Source organism: Lygodium microphyllum, chromosome 5, assembly GCF_053477565.2.
Source record: "Lygodium microphyllum isolate KBCC chromosome 5, Lygodium_microphyllum_v1.1.10, whole genome shotgun sequence".
Classification (NCBI taxonomy): domain Eukaryota; kingdom Viridiplantae; phylum Streptophyta; class Polypodiopsida; order Schizaeales; family Lygodiaceae; genus Lygodium; species Lygodium microphyllum.
The window spans coordinates 73,136,594-73,152,717 of NC_141139.1; the positions used below are offsets into that span (position 1 = coordinate 73,136,594).

The 16,124-nt window shown below is 38.4% G+C and overlaps 1 protein-coding gene across 3 annotated transcripts in view; it reads right to left on the reverse strand.

Annotated features, from left to right (window-relative positions):
* The window catches only part of LOC148035980 (fanconi anemia group D2 protein), a 66,454-nt gene that overhangs the window by 34,743 nt on the left and 15,587 nt on the right, over nt 1-16,124 (reverse strand). For all 3 annotated transcript variants that reach the window (XM_087677975.1, XM_087677973.1, XM_087677974.1), the window contains exons 6-14: nt 6,243-6,372; nt 6,088-6,134; nt 5,845-5,949; nt 5,631-5,747; nt 2,750-2,892; nt 2,528-2,625; nt 2,334-2,415; nt 2,174-2,225; nt 1,961-2,041 (exon numbers count right to left, since the gene is read on the reverse strand). In XM_087677975.1, coding sequence (XP_087534101.1) covers nt 1,961-2,041; nt 2,174-2,225; nt 2,334-2,415; nt 2,528-2,625; nt 2,750-2,892; nt 5,631-5,747; nt 5,845-5,949; nt 6,088-6,134; nt 6,243-6,372 — 855 coding nt within the window. The remainder of the gene's footprint in view (nt 1-1,960; nt 2,042-2,173; nt 2,226-2,333; nt 2,416-2,527; nt 2,626-2,749; nt 2,893-5,630; nt 5,748-5,844; nt 5,950-6,087; nt 6,135-6,242; nt 6,373-16,124) is intronic.

Here is a 16,124-nt window from a genome sequence, read left to right on the forward strand (position 1 = left end):
ATGAAACCAACCTGTAGATCTAATCTTTAGAGAAGTAAACATAAACTTACAACACAAGCACTATTCAACTGAGCAAAGAAAATAAAAGACACGGCACCTAAGGAGCTAGAGTGCTCTTGCGCAATACATGACACCAAATTGAAGATGAGCCTTTACATGAACCACTTGAGGCCCGCTCATGCAATCAACACAGTTGTCTCAAACCACCACCCTCTTTGCTAATGATTCGTTGTATACATGGCTCTTCAAAGGACCAAATTCACTCCAACTACTAAATCCTCAGTTGCTCTCGCTAATCTTGACCAATGAGCTTGGAATCCACTTAAATACACACTCAAACCAATATTTCTTTCAAGCATACAAAGCTACAATCACTCCAATGTTAACGAAGTGACATTCAAAAATGCATCCATGGTCTCTCACTATTACCACACTACCATCAATAAGAAATTCGCATGAAACTCAATCCTAGACTAATCCGATTCATCAAATGAGGCCTCATCCCTAGTTATCTAATGATCTTAGAGCTTTGCTCTCTTCTTGTTCACCACAAAAAACCAACAAGCATGCATCTTCTCTTGCTACTACAAGTCTCCACAAAAACACAACAATGAGAGAGAAAAAACCCCAACTAGCCAAGATCAAGTTTCTAAACGAATATCCAAGTGCTCCTTAATGAAATCTGATTTTTAATTAGGGGCTAATTAAACTTGATCATTAACCATAAGGGAGCTACTTGCTAGACCAAACTTAAGCTCAAGGCATGATTTACAATTTAGTACCCTAAGTGAGCTACTTACTAGGCCTTTCAATAACTCAATTCTAGGGTGCAAACTTTCAATTTAATGAAATTTTCACGTTCCACATTGTTCCTTTACCATGTCCTTGTACCGCATAGTTTGTACACTTGCCCACCATGTGCCCCAATATTAAATCTTTCATACCTAGTGCAAAGGTCATTGTGCCCAAAGCTAGGGGTACCAAAATTAGAGTTCATTTTAATTAAATCTTTAAGCCCATTTGTCATTCTAGTAATTGCAAAGAGATTTCTAGTTTCTAATGGGAGAAAGAATTGGCATCTAAAGGGAACAAGATAGAGCAAGTGTCAATGTGAAGAGTCCTTTGTCGAAGACTCTAGTCATGAAGTTGTAATACAGACTCTCTACATCTCTTAGAAGAGCGGACAACAAGTAACGAAAGCACCCCATTGGCTTGTCATGCTACGCTCTTCACAAATTTGAAACAGCTTGGCCGTTAGCCTTTCTATCAAGGCAAATTCAATAAATTAATAAAATACTGCAAGGGGTACAAAGGTTTGGGGCCAATCAGGTGTTGGTGTCTCTAGGCAAGAGCATTCTAGCTCCCTTGTGTGTTTCTACTTTCTATGTTTTGCAACATGAAACTATGGTGTGTGACAATACAGTTTTACTGCCTTTAACTTATTAAGGCCAATTTCATTGGCCTACATGTAGAAAGACTAACTTTCTATAGTTAGATCTTATTTTACTGGATCGAATATTGAAGTACACCTTTTCTTCATAAGCCAAGTGTCTTTTTGCTACTAAATTGCCTCTTAAATCTACCTCTTCAAGTCATCTTTTCTAAGAATTTCCCATAACATATGGATATTTATTTGCTTGAAAACTAAATCATCTAAGTTCCTTGTTTAATAATGGCAATCATCTTTTTGCTAAGAAATCACTGAAAACCAGATATTGATCACCTAATATGAATAGTTCTGTGAATGGTGCACACAAAATGAACCAAAATATTCTTCAAGCTTACTTCATGGCTACATGAAACATGAGTTTCAAAAACCCAAGACATACAATCCTAGGAAAACCATATTCATTGAAAAAGCTTTCATTAAATCATCCTAACTAATAGAAGGATATTTTCTCCAAGAAACAAATTCAAAACAGGTAGAAATATGATCTCACAAGTGGAGAGAAATGCAGACCTTATGCTTTGGAAGGTAGAAAGGGCATCCTAGAAGGGCATCAATGTTACCAAGAGAGCCTTGATTGGTTGCCTTTTCAATCTGAGAGCAGATGAAACCAGAGCAGCATCTTCAGTAACGTGTACAACATGAAGTCGGGACATATCTGATTAGACAACAAGTGCATGGATATATCACGACAACCCCACATAATGATGCCAGCGCTCAACTTACAGCAGCAAGCAGACGGAAACTAGATGGAAGAAACACCAACAATTGACATGACCTGCATAGAACACCAGCAAGGCATTTAGTGTACAGAAGCAGAAAACAAATGGTGCAAAAAGAGCCAGTGGACTGAAGCAAATTGAAGTTAAAATGTTTCAAAAATCACCTTGGATCATCAGGGCTTAGTAGGCTTTGAATATTGAGTAGAATGGGTGACACATCTCCATCCAAATTCATCCAAACACAACCTGCGATTCCCAGATTACTTGAACATTTGTGAAAACGTGGCTGTAAAGCATATGTTATCACAAGGCAGATATTTGCAGATTTCTGGATTCCAAATGTTGAATAAAAACCTGCCTTCAAGCACTTCATTCTCTCGGAGCTCAATTGGAATGTTACCAGCATCCAAGTCCACTAGAAATAGTGATTCAAAGTCTACTGTCTGCTTTGAAACCCTACGATACCAGTATGTTCTCAGCAACTGTAGGTTATGAAGTTGGCAAAGTTAAACTTGAAAATCTCAGATTGCAATTGTGTAGAAGAAAATGATTATACTCTCAAATGGCAAACTTTACTCACCATTCCATTAACGCTGTCTCGAGAGAAACAGTTTCACAAAGAAGTGCAAGCTCATCATAGAAAAAGCCTCTGGCCAAGGAAGATGTCTTGCATACCTCCATAATCAATTGTAATAGTGAAAAAGTTTCTTCAATGCTTGCTTTCTGGTTCAACAAAACTTCCAGATTGTGAGCAAGGCACACCTTTAGCGTGTAAGTGCTTACAACAGAATTCAAACTCAATGATGAAGAAAATGTCCAAAGCATCCTGATTGATCACCATGAAAAATCAGCAATGTGAGTCCTACCTTCTGCATTTTTAAACGTTAATAATTCCAAGTGCTACACAATGTCTAAAAAGTGCTAGAACACATCTTGATCAATCATTTCCTGATTCTTTCTTCTTGTCCAAAACCCATCTATACCACTTCACTCTTACTCTCACAATCAAATACCAAACTTTGAAACTGTGTGCATTTCTAAATGAGGTGATTTGTCGAATGGGCTCAAGGACCTCTTCTTAAGAGCTGGACTGAAGGTAGACGCAGTATGAACCAGGATTTCCCTCATTTACACCCTCTAAAAAGGCATTGTGAGTTTGCATTGTTACAAGACCTTGTTGCTCTCTTACTTGATTGCACATTGTGGAGCCCTCCTTGATGCCTCACTGCATAATTCTTCTATGCCTATATCCTGATACAGGTGCTTTCCTTCTGTCCTACATTCTCTTAGAAGTATGATCGCTTTCATATTAAACAACATTTTGAGCATATTCTTGTGATATTGCAACAACACTTTTCATGTTGTAGTTTTCCTCACTTTTCTCATGAGCCCACCAAAACTTTGACATTGCATTAGAGCTCAAGCTCCTGATCCTCAGTATCCCTGCAAGGAAAAGATTGGATGAAGAAGTTTGTGCCCAAGTTATTGCTATACCTGTAGACTTTGCATGCTCTCTTTGTGTGCATCATCTAGTGGGCCGCCTTTTAGGCCAGTATAGCTGCCAGCAGCCATTCAACCAGTGACATTAAGTTGTCATTGGTGATGAAGGCTCAACAGCTAACCATGTTGACTAATTCTAAGAGCAATCCTAGTGAATCTAAAGGCTCCGGATTTTTATTGTTTTTTTAAATCTCTTTGACCAGCTCGAAACAATTTGTTTTACGAAATTGAAAGGCGTGATTAAGATTTCTTTAAGAGGTAAGCCATGATTTTACATTGAAGGCTAATATTATAAGCAACCCAACTAAGTGTACTTAATCCCACATTTCAGCCAAACTTAATTAAACGTAATGCCACATTTCATTCAAGATCTTTTCTGAATCACACTGTGCATGACAAAAATGAAGGTAGTGAGGTCACGTGCATGATGGAACTCAATTTTTTACCTTTTAGGAGGTTCTAATTTGACAGTTGAACTCATGATAAATAGGATGGATAAGATACAAATTATTTCAGTGATATTTTTGCAATAAATGGTCTTATACTGATGAACTAACATGGATGCTGACCCACAAGAGGTGAATGAGAAGATCAACATCAGGATAGCCCAATTGATTACAGCTAGAAGTTGAGATGGTTCAAACTTTTCATAGTTCCAAAGAAAGCTTGGTAGAAGAAGGGAGATAGTAGATGGCTTGGACAAAGTATAGCAAGTTGCATGCCCTATGTTAAAAGACATCCTGCACACCAACATTGTAAGAAGATCAAGGGTACCAACGTTGCAAGCACCCCTTAGCTCTAATGAAATTGGAAATTTGACTTGAACAATGGCACATTCTCTTATGAGTTGGAAATTGACTTGAAGGAAGGCATAATGTGCCAAAGAACAAAGAGAGTGTCTATATTGTCATTGATCAAAGATAAAAGATAAATGATATGGATTTTACAATGCCTGAATTCCCAACATAAACAAGAATCACATGAAATCCAAACACTAGGACTCTTCAGACATCACAAGGGCAGAGGATGCAGACATGCAACAAAACAGGAGAGCACAAGAAACACTCTAACGATCAAATGGATCATTTGGCAGCTAACCTAGTTTCAAGTTTGAGATGTACGTGAAAACAAACTCATGTCAAAGTTTATGAACCAAACAGAATGGGGCAGATTCATGTTTTTATTTGAGCGTGATTGTCATTAAACTTTGCTAAAGAAGTGTAGAATTGGGCAATGTTTTGTGAGAGCAGAGGATCGAGGTACAGCTGGGACAGTAGACAGTGTGAGAGTGAGAGATAGAGTTGAAGCACGACACCCAAGAGAATAGACTGAATGAGTGTAATCTGAAAGTACAAAGTACAACCCTTAAACCTTAGGGTTGTAGGGGGGTGTTCACACCCGACACACACTTAGTGCCCAAATGTGTGTAACATAAGCACATAAGTACATACGACAATAAGACCATAAGTCTGGGGGAAAAAACCTCTCCTACCGAGAGTAAAAAGTGCCCCAGTGTCCTACTGATCACCGACACTCCCATATGAGCGTAGGCGTAAGTAAGGCGTGAATCAAATACCCAACATGTTTGTCAAAGTTTATGAAGCAGATAGAATAGGTAGATACATGTTTTATTTGGGTGTGATTATTTGTTCAAAAACTGTAGTAGACTCAAGAAATTTTTTTAAACTTCAAAACTTAGCCTAGATTTGGAGAATCAGTGTGTTTTTTTCACATCGGTTTTATTATTTATTTATCCATATGTTATGAAGCATCTCCATCGTAGGATTCTTATGTGTCCACAAATGGGAGATTTTGACAACTTAATTGAATTATTCTCAAAAAATGCATTTAAAACTTTTAAGATCTAGTTCATGTTCTAAAGTACCTAATGCCAGTATTTCCACCAAGATACAAACCCTAGCACAACTAATCTGAAATTAAAAGCATCTAAGAATGAATACCTGAGTATTTCCATTGAGAGAGCAAACTTGTGGCGACACTTTAGAACCTATACATGAGATCAATCCAACCACACCGATAATACCCATTTTCTTAAATTTAGAATCTGGATTTGTAATCTGGTACACATCACACACAAGCCTTAGAAGAAAAACACATAAGATATGGAGACGAGTAAAACACCAATTCTCAAATATACAAACTAAACAAATCTACCTGTTTTCTCAATACAATTGAAAGTTCATTTGCCATTGAGCCACCATTTGCAATAGGCCCTAAAGTCCATGCTGCTAAAGATAATTGGCCGAACACTTTATACACCTATTAATGAGAAAGCAAGAGTAACTACAATGAATCATCTTCTTTAAACATTTGAACTCACTTCAACAAACCTGATGAAGATGGTTGTCTTGAGAAAGCAATAGTAAATACAATGCATCAGAACTCACTTCAACAAACCTGATGAAGATGGTTGTCTTGAAAGCCTTCTAAATAATCCAAAATGCCTGATTAACATTTGCAACACCAATTTTTGTCTTAAATGGCATGGACATTCTTGAAAATTTGTCTTAGTTTCATCCAAATCATTATAGAGAATGCCACAGTCAACACACCGTTTATGAAGGAAGACAATGGAAGTAAATACTGTGCATAAGTTGAGGAAATCAGAACCAAAGCATCAAGAGCAGAACCAACTTCATAGTCGATACCCGAGCCGGTGTGAGTCACCAACGAGCCCAAAACCTTGAATTGGGCAACCAACAAAATAACTGTTAATATCAGTTGGTGGAGACACATATGAAGAAAACAATCCTAAGCCAACATGCATAGAGGCAGTGGAAGGAAGAAAACAGGAATAGAAAATAAGAGGTAATGAGGTTTAAATTTTTAATTTGTTCAATTATCCATAATGGCTAAGGGCTATCAAATCCAAGCAGTGATTGTAAATAAGCTATTGCCACAAATAGAAATTTAACTAGCAAGCATCTCTAGACATGTAGACATTACCTTGTCATTTATCAAGATCCCACATTCCTATTTAAGCTTAAAGGATCTACCTATTAAGAGTTAAGCTTTACATCTTAGTTTGAAGAACACATAATCATTAAGAGTAGGATGTCTTTATGTTTTTATGCCTCTAGGGTGACTTCTTCTATGTCAGTGGATGAAGGATACCCACCAAGCATAAATTGACCTCTAATGTCTTTCCTATCCCCAATTAACATCATGCAACATGAGGGGAAGACCCAAAAATATCAATCTAGAAGTGTAGAAGTGTAAAATATCAAGGCTTACATGCATATTTAAGAAATGTCATATTGTGACATATTGATGAGAATTGCTAAAGCTAGACACGGAACATGAAGAGGGGAGTGGACTTTGTCCCATTTTTCAAGATCGCTACACTTAAGAAGCATAGTCACAAGTGATGCAAACTGGGACAAGGACGGGGACAAGGAGGAATTGTCATCACTTGTGACTATATAGTCACATGGAATGGGATGTGGGACAGAAAGAAGCTACCATCCCCACAATCCTCAAGTCCAAAAATGACCATCACCTATGACTATGAATAGAAGTTACCGGACAATGAAATAAAGCAAGCAAATATGTAATGCTCAAAACTCGATCAATCTAGTAAGGTGAAAGGGCAATCTTTCCCCAACAAGAATGGGTTGACAAATTACCTCAGAAGGTTAGGTGTGATTTGGACTAGACCACATATTATGAGCCTTAGGTCCACTTATAGTAGTCATGTTGCACATTGGAGCTTCATGAGATAGTTGCCATCTAGAGTAAACCAAGTTGAGATAGTTGTAATGAACTTTAACAAGCTATCTCATTGTCTCTCAAAATTAACGTCCAGTTCTGATCTGAAAGCAGCAATGTCTATAATTTTACATACCAGCCAAGCGTCAGTTCAAATTGCAGTCGGGTAACAATTGGGAGGCCTGAGCTATTGTAAGCCATGTCAAGCTCAAATTGGCACTGGGCAAATGTCATTCGCTTGCACAATAGAATATCGAAAATCCAAAACTTATTTCAACATATAATCACAAATTGCGAGCCCAACAAAGACATAATTCTTCAAGTCAAAATCCAAAAGACAACTTGCAGTAAAAACCTAGAAAACTTAACTACCCTTGCTCTGAATGTGAACACTCCTCCCTCATGAAAAAACTAACATAATGTATAGTGGTACATCTAGTCATTTCAAATTGTATGGAACTTATGTTAGCACATCAATGTTTAAGCCCTAGATTGTAAAATAAGTTTGTTCCAAAACTTTGTTTCAAAACGAGAAAACAAGTCCTATGTTTGTGGGATACATTGATTTGAATTGAAAGGTGATAACCACAAGTTAATCCTATGAAAATTGGCATAATGAGGCTGATGGCCACCAAAGTGAAGAGGAATTTGATGACCAATTCAAGAATCGGAAGAGAACAACAGCAAATCTCTTTGCTGAATTGGCAAAGGATCCTCAATTCACCTGATTTTTGAATGCTCCAAAGAACAACAACAAGAGCAAGAAGAAGTAGTCATCTTCCACACCTTCAAGACAGCAAGGTGCACCAAAGGCAATGCATAAATTTTCTATTGAAGCTCCCAAGGATGCTAATGAAGCAAAACATTTGGTACTGACAGGGCAAGGAATGCAAATGCAAGGCCATCATGGAAGTGCCAATCCAATGGATTTTAGATAGTCGGGCATGCATACTATGATGGGGCAGCTAGGAAACTTTGATGGTAGCATGATTTTTCATACTATGTCATACTATGGTGGAACGAGGACTGCATACTGGCATGTATGGCACAAATCCCTATGGTATGCAACAGCCAATGCAAGGTATGCAAGGCCCAATGTATTCAGGTATCGCTGAAAATGTGCAAAACCCTATGTATGTAGCATTGTCTTGATGCCTAGGACACAAAGTAGCATGTTTCGTAATGCATCTACACCCCCAAATATTTATCGGGCTCAAGGAGTGAGTGTTGGTCATGCAAATGCTCTGTTTGGTGTTTGTCATTCAGCAAATGCACCCTTTTTACAACAGCCAATGTATGACAACTTGACATCCAAAGGAGTAACAAAGGACCATGATGAGGGTGGAAAAGCAGTGAAGTTTGAATTCTTCAATGGTATGCAAGATAGATTGAAAGCTTTTGACTTTCATTCAACGGTTTGATGCATCCTATTCAAGGGAAAACTTCACTGAATCCTCGAAGATTCGAAAGGCCACCACTTTCTTGAAGGAGAATGCATCGTAGTGGTGGTCCACTCTTTTGATACAAAATAAAGCACCGTCAACATGGATACAATTCGAGCAAATGTTTGCATCAAATTGGTTGACAAGTACCTTTGAGATGGACATCATGACAGTTTGGAATAAGCTGGATGCTAAGGAATGCAAGAATTTGGAGCAATGCAATAAGAAGTTTTGGAATATATTGCCGTCCATCACCTCTTATCGCCCCGTACCCCTTCATGAGCAAGTGGAAAAGTATGTTTGTGGGCTACCTAAAGAAATCATGGATTTTTGCATTAAATCCACCATCTCTAGCATGTCTCGGCTCATAGAAACTGCTACTACAGCAAATGCTTTGTTGCATGGAAAGGATTCGAGCTTCCTAGAGAGTGGAAAGAAGTCGAATAAAAAGTTGTTTTAAGGCTAAGAAAAGAGGCAAATCTGAAAATCAACTTGAAAAGAGACCAAAAGCAGCAAAAAAAGAGCTCAAAAACATTGTCACGACGTAGGGAATTGGTGACTGCAAATAAATGATTCATTTGTGAACAGGATGGTCACGTTGCAAGGGACTGTCCTAATAGACAACAAGCTAGAAAATCAAAAAATCAAGGAAATCTTAAGGGAGAGAAGCCCAAAACATCAGTGGGCTTGGTGCCCAATGTTGTTAAAGTCAGCCTAAGGATGATGCTATTGAGTTGTACAAAGCATGGGCCAAAATTAGAAATCAACATGCATTGATTTTCTTTGATAATGGTGCAAGAGCCAACTTCATCTCTATTAACATGGCAACCCATCTAAGCATCAGGGAGGATGAGATGGAACCCATAAAAGAAGTTTGGAATGGCAATGGGCATGTAAAAGTCATGTAGACCCTATCACAGTACTCATTGGAAAGCTCCAGTTGCATATATAGGGACATGTGGACAATGAAGAGTTCTTCATTGCTCCACTTGAGGGTTGTGATGTATTGATTGGTATGCCATGGTATCACCGAATGTATGCAATGATTGATTTGCGTGCAAAAGAGATCACTATTCAAATAAAGAAAAGACACTCACACTTTATGTAAAGTTGAAAGGAAAATCTATCCCTATTGTATCTATAGTTGCCATTTCTAAAGCAATTTCTAAAAATCTATATTGATTGCTTCTCTCAATCACTTCTAGTGTAGCTACCACCTAAAAGGCTTGAAGATCATGGCATAGATCTTATCCTTGTAGATAGCCCACCTAAAAGCCACCCTACAAAGCCAGTATAACCAACAAGAGAAGATTATGAGTCAAAGTGGATGAGCTGTTAGAAAAACAATTGATTCTACCTAGCTCATCTCTTTTTTATTCTCCAATGCTTTTGGTGTAGAAAAAGGATGGTTCATGCCGTATGTGTATTGATTATCGTACTCTAAATATAATCACGATAAAAAATTAATTTTCGACCCTCGAATCAACGATGTTATGGATAGATTGCAAGGGGCAACCATATTCAACTAAATAGATTTGAAAAGTGGATATCATCAAACATGCATTAGACAAGAGAATGTGCCTAAGACAGCTTTCATAGCATCCTTTGGATCATATGAGTTTCTTGTCATGCCCTTTGAACATATGAATATTCCTTCCACTTTCAATCAAATGATAGATCGCATCTTCAAGCCACATAGAGCATTGTAAGCAATTTCTTTAATGACATGATTAACTATTCAAAGAATATAGAAGAACATAGAAAACACTTGGACATTGTGTTCAATGAGCTACATAAGCATAGGCTATTTATCAATGACAAGAAAACTTATTTCTTTTTACATGAGATCCACTTTCTAAGGAATTGTATCAGCTGATGGTATTCACATGGACCTTGCAAAGGTTGAGGCAATACAATCATGGCCACCTTTGAGGAGTATATATGAGATCCGTAGCTTCTTACATTTATTTTCCTACTGCAGAAGGTATGTATACGAGTTTGATGAAATTGCATCTCCATTGCATACTTTGCAGAAGAAAATATACCATTTAGATGGATATCAATGGAAATTCTAGCGTTTGAAAAGTTAAAAGAAAAAGATGACTTCAAATCCTGTGCTTGCATTGCACAATCTAAGAAAGTTGCTCCACTGCCTTGACTATGGCATCAATATCTTTGTGTCGTGCATACGGAGGAGTATGACTTTCAGTGATAACTCTAGGCCTCAATTGCTTTGTGACACATAGTCGTCCATGCATCATCATAAACCCATCTCTAATCACAAAGTGCTCATGCCTCTGGCCATTGCAAAGTTGATCATAAACATTAGCAAAGTCCAAATCAGTAGCATATTGCTCTTTTATGGCATCCAACTCAGAGTGATAAACCATATCAATGGCTGAAATTTGTGACTTACATGACAGTGCATCAGCCACAACATTCTTTTTACCATCAATATGTATAATTTGAAAATGAAACTTATAGAGAAAATTCATCCATCTCGTATGTTTCTTTGACAACTTTGTCTGCATCAAACAGTACCTCAAAGTTTGATGGTTTGTTTGCACTGTAAAATCAACCCCCAACAAATAATGTTTTCATGTAGACAATGTATGAATTACAATCAAGAGCTCTTTCTCATAGACTTGCAAATTCTTCTCTGTATTGTGGAGAATTCGGCTCTCACAAGTCACAACTCGATCATCTTACATAAGAACAGTCCCAATGCTATTACCACATGCACCTCATTGAACCACTTCTTTTATTGGCCAGATTTTAGGCATGATGTAGAGCAGTTTATCAGGATATGCATCGTATGTCAAAAGATAAAGCACGATAGATAAAAGATGTCGGACTTGTTGCAACCCTTGCCTATTCTAGAGAGGTCTTGGCAATGCATTGCAATAGACTTTATTTTTTAGCTTTCTAGAATACCTATCGAGAAGGATGGGTTATGGACTATCATTTGCAAGTTTAGGAAAAAGGCCCGTTTCATTCCAACGAAGGAAGAAAATTAAGACGGATCATATGGCATGGTTGCTTTTACAACACATCTTTAAGTATCATGGTATGACAGAGTTAAATGTCAGTGATTGAGACCCTCAGATGACCGATTTATTTTGCAAGGGATTGTTTAAGAATATGGATACCATGCAAAAATTCTCATCATCCTTCAATCCGTAGACAAATAACCACTCTAAGAAAACAAATCCCACAGTATTGGATCTTTTGAGGTGCTATGTTTTAGACCACAAGACACAATGGGAGCAATATTTACCATTGGTTGAGTTTACTTACAACAACACAATGCATAGTTCCACTAGCAAAGCTCCATTTGAGGTGGTAGAGGGTGACACAAAGATACTACCTATCTTGCAGACTAATGATAAAATCTTTGAGGCTAATCATTATGTACAAAACTTGGATGCAGCTTATGCAAAGGTAAAGCATACACTTCAAAGATCACAGGAAAAACAAAAGAAGACAGCTAATCGCTATAGACGTGCTTTGTAGTTTACAAAGGGCGATTATGTATTGTTACATTTTGAAGAGACAAGGCTGAAAAAGATGAAAGAAAGAGAGAGATTGTAACAAAAGTTGAGTATAAGATACTATGGGCTCTTCGAAGTGTTGGAGAAGATCAACGATATGGCATATCGGCTAAATTTATCTCCACATTGGCAAATACACAATGCCTTTCAAGTCAGTTTGATGAGGCCTTTTTAAGGTGATGTGCCTGAGAATGTATCTACTAAAATTCAGCCTAAGGTTAAGGAGTTGGATGAGATATTGGTACCTAAGCAAATCTTGACACATAAGGAAAGAAAGATTAGAGGTAAAGTTTCTAAGAGATATTTGGTGAAGTTTCAAAATTATTCACCAATGGATGCAAAATGAATGGAAGAGAATGACTAGGCAGACCATTCTCAGTTGTTGTAACTTTACCTATATGCCTTTCAATTAGGGCCCCAAGGCTCAGTCAAGTTCAATAGAGTAGAAGTCTAGGGCATTGCCTGATACTCAAGGGACAGGTAGTACATTCATTTCAATTTTGAACAACTCTCGTGTATAGTCGAACTTGGATGTATTCAGCATACATCCAAGGTACTGTGCTGGTTTTTAATCAGTTTGAGAACCATTTATGGTCACTTTTGGGATTAGTTTTTGCATCAATTAACATGAGCTTTCGCCTCAATTTTGAGATCAAATTCTAATCAGTTTCAGCTCAATTTTTAATCAATTTGAGAACCATTTATGGTCACTTTTGGGATCAGTTTTACATCAATTTTTGCATCAATTACTAATCAATTTTTGCAATTAGTTTGTGATCAGTTTGGAGTCACATCTGCAACACTTTGTGATTAGTTCATGATCAACAAGTAATAGTTTATGCTCAGTTTTCAATGGTTTACAACTGGTTCCATGGACAGCAACATGTTAATGGCAATTTCAACCATGGTTTATGCTGGGAATATGCTTTACTACGGTCGTGGAGTCGGAGCAATTGAGAAATATGAGTTATGGATGCATCCAATAGGTTTCTAGCAATAATTCTTGACTATTTTTCAAATTTATGCCATGTATATGCTAGCTGGAAATTTTTAGCAAGGTTTGGGACACATGGCATGATCAAACACAAGACAACAATAGCCAATGTTATAATTGTGATGCCTTATGGAAATTCCAATGCAATAAGCTTTTTCTTTAGCACAATGCAATATGATCAAGGACGATTGCAAGGATTTTGATGCGGAGGTTTGTCACGACGATGTGAAATATTGAGATGCTTTAATCTTGCCAATGGCATTTGATTAAGTTATTAATCAAATGTACAAGGTTGTTTAGCAAATGTGTTCCAAATGCCAATTATTTCATGGTAACAAGCCAACAACCCCAAGGATACAATGGATCTTAAAGGCAAAAGTTGTGATAAGTTATGCCAATTGGGTTTTGGTAGTCAATTGGTATAAGTTTTAACCCTAGAACAGTTGTTTGGCCAATAAATACTAGTGGTAATACTAGGGACTAGCATTAATTAATTAATTCAAAGGTCAACAAAGATTAGGGACCACTCCAAGTTGCAAATGGCCTAGCCAATTTAAATATGAAGGGGTACATTTAATTTTGGGCAAGGTCAAAAAGGGCTAAAATTATTTTTCAAAATTTAGTTCTGAAAATTACTTTAATGGTTGGATAATGCTAAAACATGGATTTAGAAGACTAACAGTTGTGGCAAAAATGACCATGCAAAATGAGAAAACGTTTTTAGACTGAATTGCAACCATTCAATTGGTTTTTGAAGCTTGAGAGAGAAATGAAATGATATATTAACGTCTACAAAAGGCCAAAATGACCTATGAGACCATGAGTAACAATCATGTGTATGATGGTACAACTGTTTGGAAAAAATATGTAGCACAAAGCAAAATAAGAAAGGAAACTAACTATGGCTATGTGTAAAAAATAGAGCTCTATCTAGTAACAATGAGCTCCAAATGGTACAATCTCATGTGGGTATGGAGGACCTAGCTCTAGCCCGAGCAATAATCCCATGTATCTGCCTATGAAGGTGTCGCCGGTGTCTGTGTCGAGGCCTAGGACATCTAGATCGGCAAAGCTGAACGGCTCGATCAATCAATACTCCTTGTCTGTGTGTGGACTGTGGCGGTGAGAGAGGCTCTCGTGTGGACTATGGTTGTAACTGTATTGAAGCCTTCCGAGTCTCCTTTGCAAAGAAGTCTGTGAGCTGCCTCTGTGGAGGGTCTCGATGTCCTGGAGCAGCTGTACTCCTGAGGCGCATGTCACAAAGCCGTCGTATCTCAAGAAGAAAGAGGCCAAGGCATCGCTGATTGGTAAAATCCATGATTCTGGATAGTGGTCCAAATCCGTCTCTGAAAAGACAGTGAAAACAGCCACGAACCTCATAATACGCCAGGCAGCGGCAGATATAATGCTCCTTTGTCTCTGGCTCTAATTGGCATATCTGGCATATGCGCTCCTCTGATGGGATGGATCTATATCTGCCAGTCTCAATCTCTAGCTGATGTGAGGAGATGCGCAATTGGCCAATAGTACAATTGATCCCATAGGAAAGATGGGTGTCCATGTATCTCGGGCGAGCAATAAATCCATCATCTATAGCATGAAGGAAATGCTCACGGTAGAAAGCCATCTTTGTCCCTAGCTCCTGCCCTGGCATCAACCATGTCCACCTGATATCCAACTAGGTAAGATCCATTCTAATGATCTTGCCAATCTCTAACTTGCTCAGATCAAGAGATGGTGCATCAAGGAAGTACTAGAAGGGGAGTAACTTGTCCATGCTAAAGCCATGCAGCTCAAACCAGGCCAACATCTGTGCATACCAACATGAAGTATCACCCGCTCTAGCAAGCTGCCTGGAGGACTCAAGGGCCAACCGTGCATACCTGTGTATGGGTAAGTCCTATAGGCTATGTATGTATGTGACCGATTGGGTGAGGGCCTCTACCACAATCAGTGTAGCTGCTAGCTCGGCTCTGATAATCTCATGTAGCACTGAGGCCTTACATCTAATCATCCTGGATATCATGGACACTAGGGATTTCTCCATCAACCTCCATCTGTCATAAGTGCACCCTGATTTGCTACGGTGGTCAAGACTAGACAACCATATCTGTACTCCATAAAGTAGTGTGGATGTGACCAGTGTATCGAAGAGCCATAGCTTGGTGCGGGGTTCTTGGAATTGCACCTGTGAGCACATCCTCTCCAAACCACCTAGTGTTGTGTATCTGCGAGTCAATCTAGTGTCTGCTACCTCTCGCATAGAAAAAGGTGGGCCCTGTGAATAAGACTCCCAAGTATGTATAAGAATCCACATACTCCAGCTCCTCAGATCCATATGTGAATTTAGGTGCTAATCTCCTGACCCACTATGATGTAGTATTAAATACCATCACCTTGGTTTTACCAAGGTTCACTGAAAGCCCACTGTCCAAAGTATAGGAGTGTAATGCATCCAAGTGTCTCTGTAGACCCTTTGGAGAGTCAGCTATCAATACAATGTCATCTGCATACAATAGGAGAGGTATCCAAGTGCCAGCTAGTGGAGCTCCTCTATCTCCTTCATGTGAAATGTAATCAACAATCCCATCAATGTACAAGCCAAATAATGTCGGAGAGAGGGGGCATCCCTACTTCACCCCAATGGTGGAGTAAATAGGTGCCGAAAGGCCCTCAGGTGTCCAGACTTTGCCCACAACTCTCTCATACAATGCCAAAATACCCCAACTGAGCTCTTTC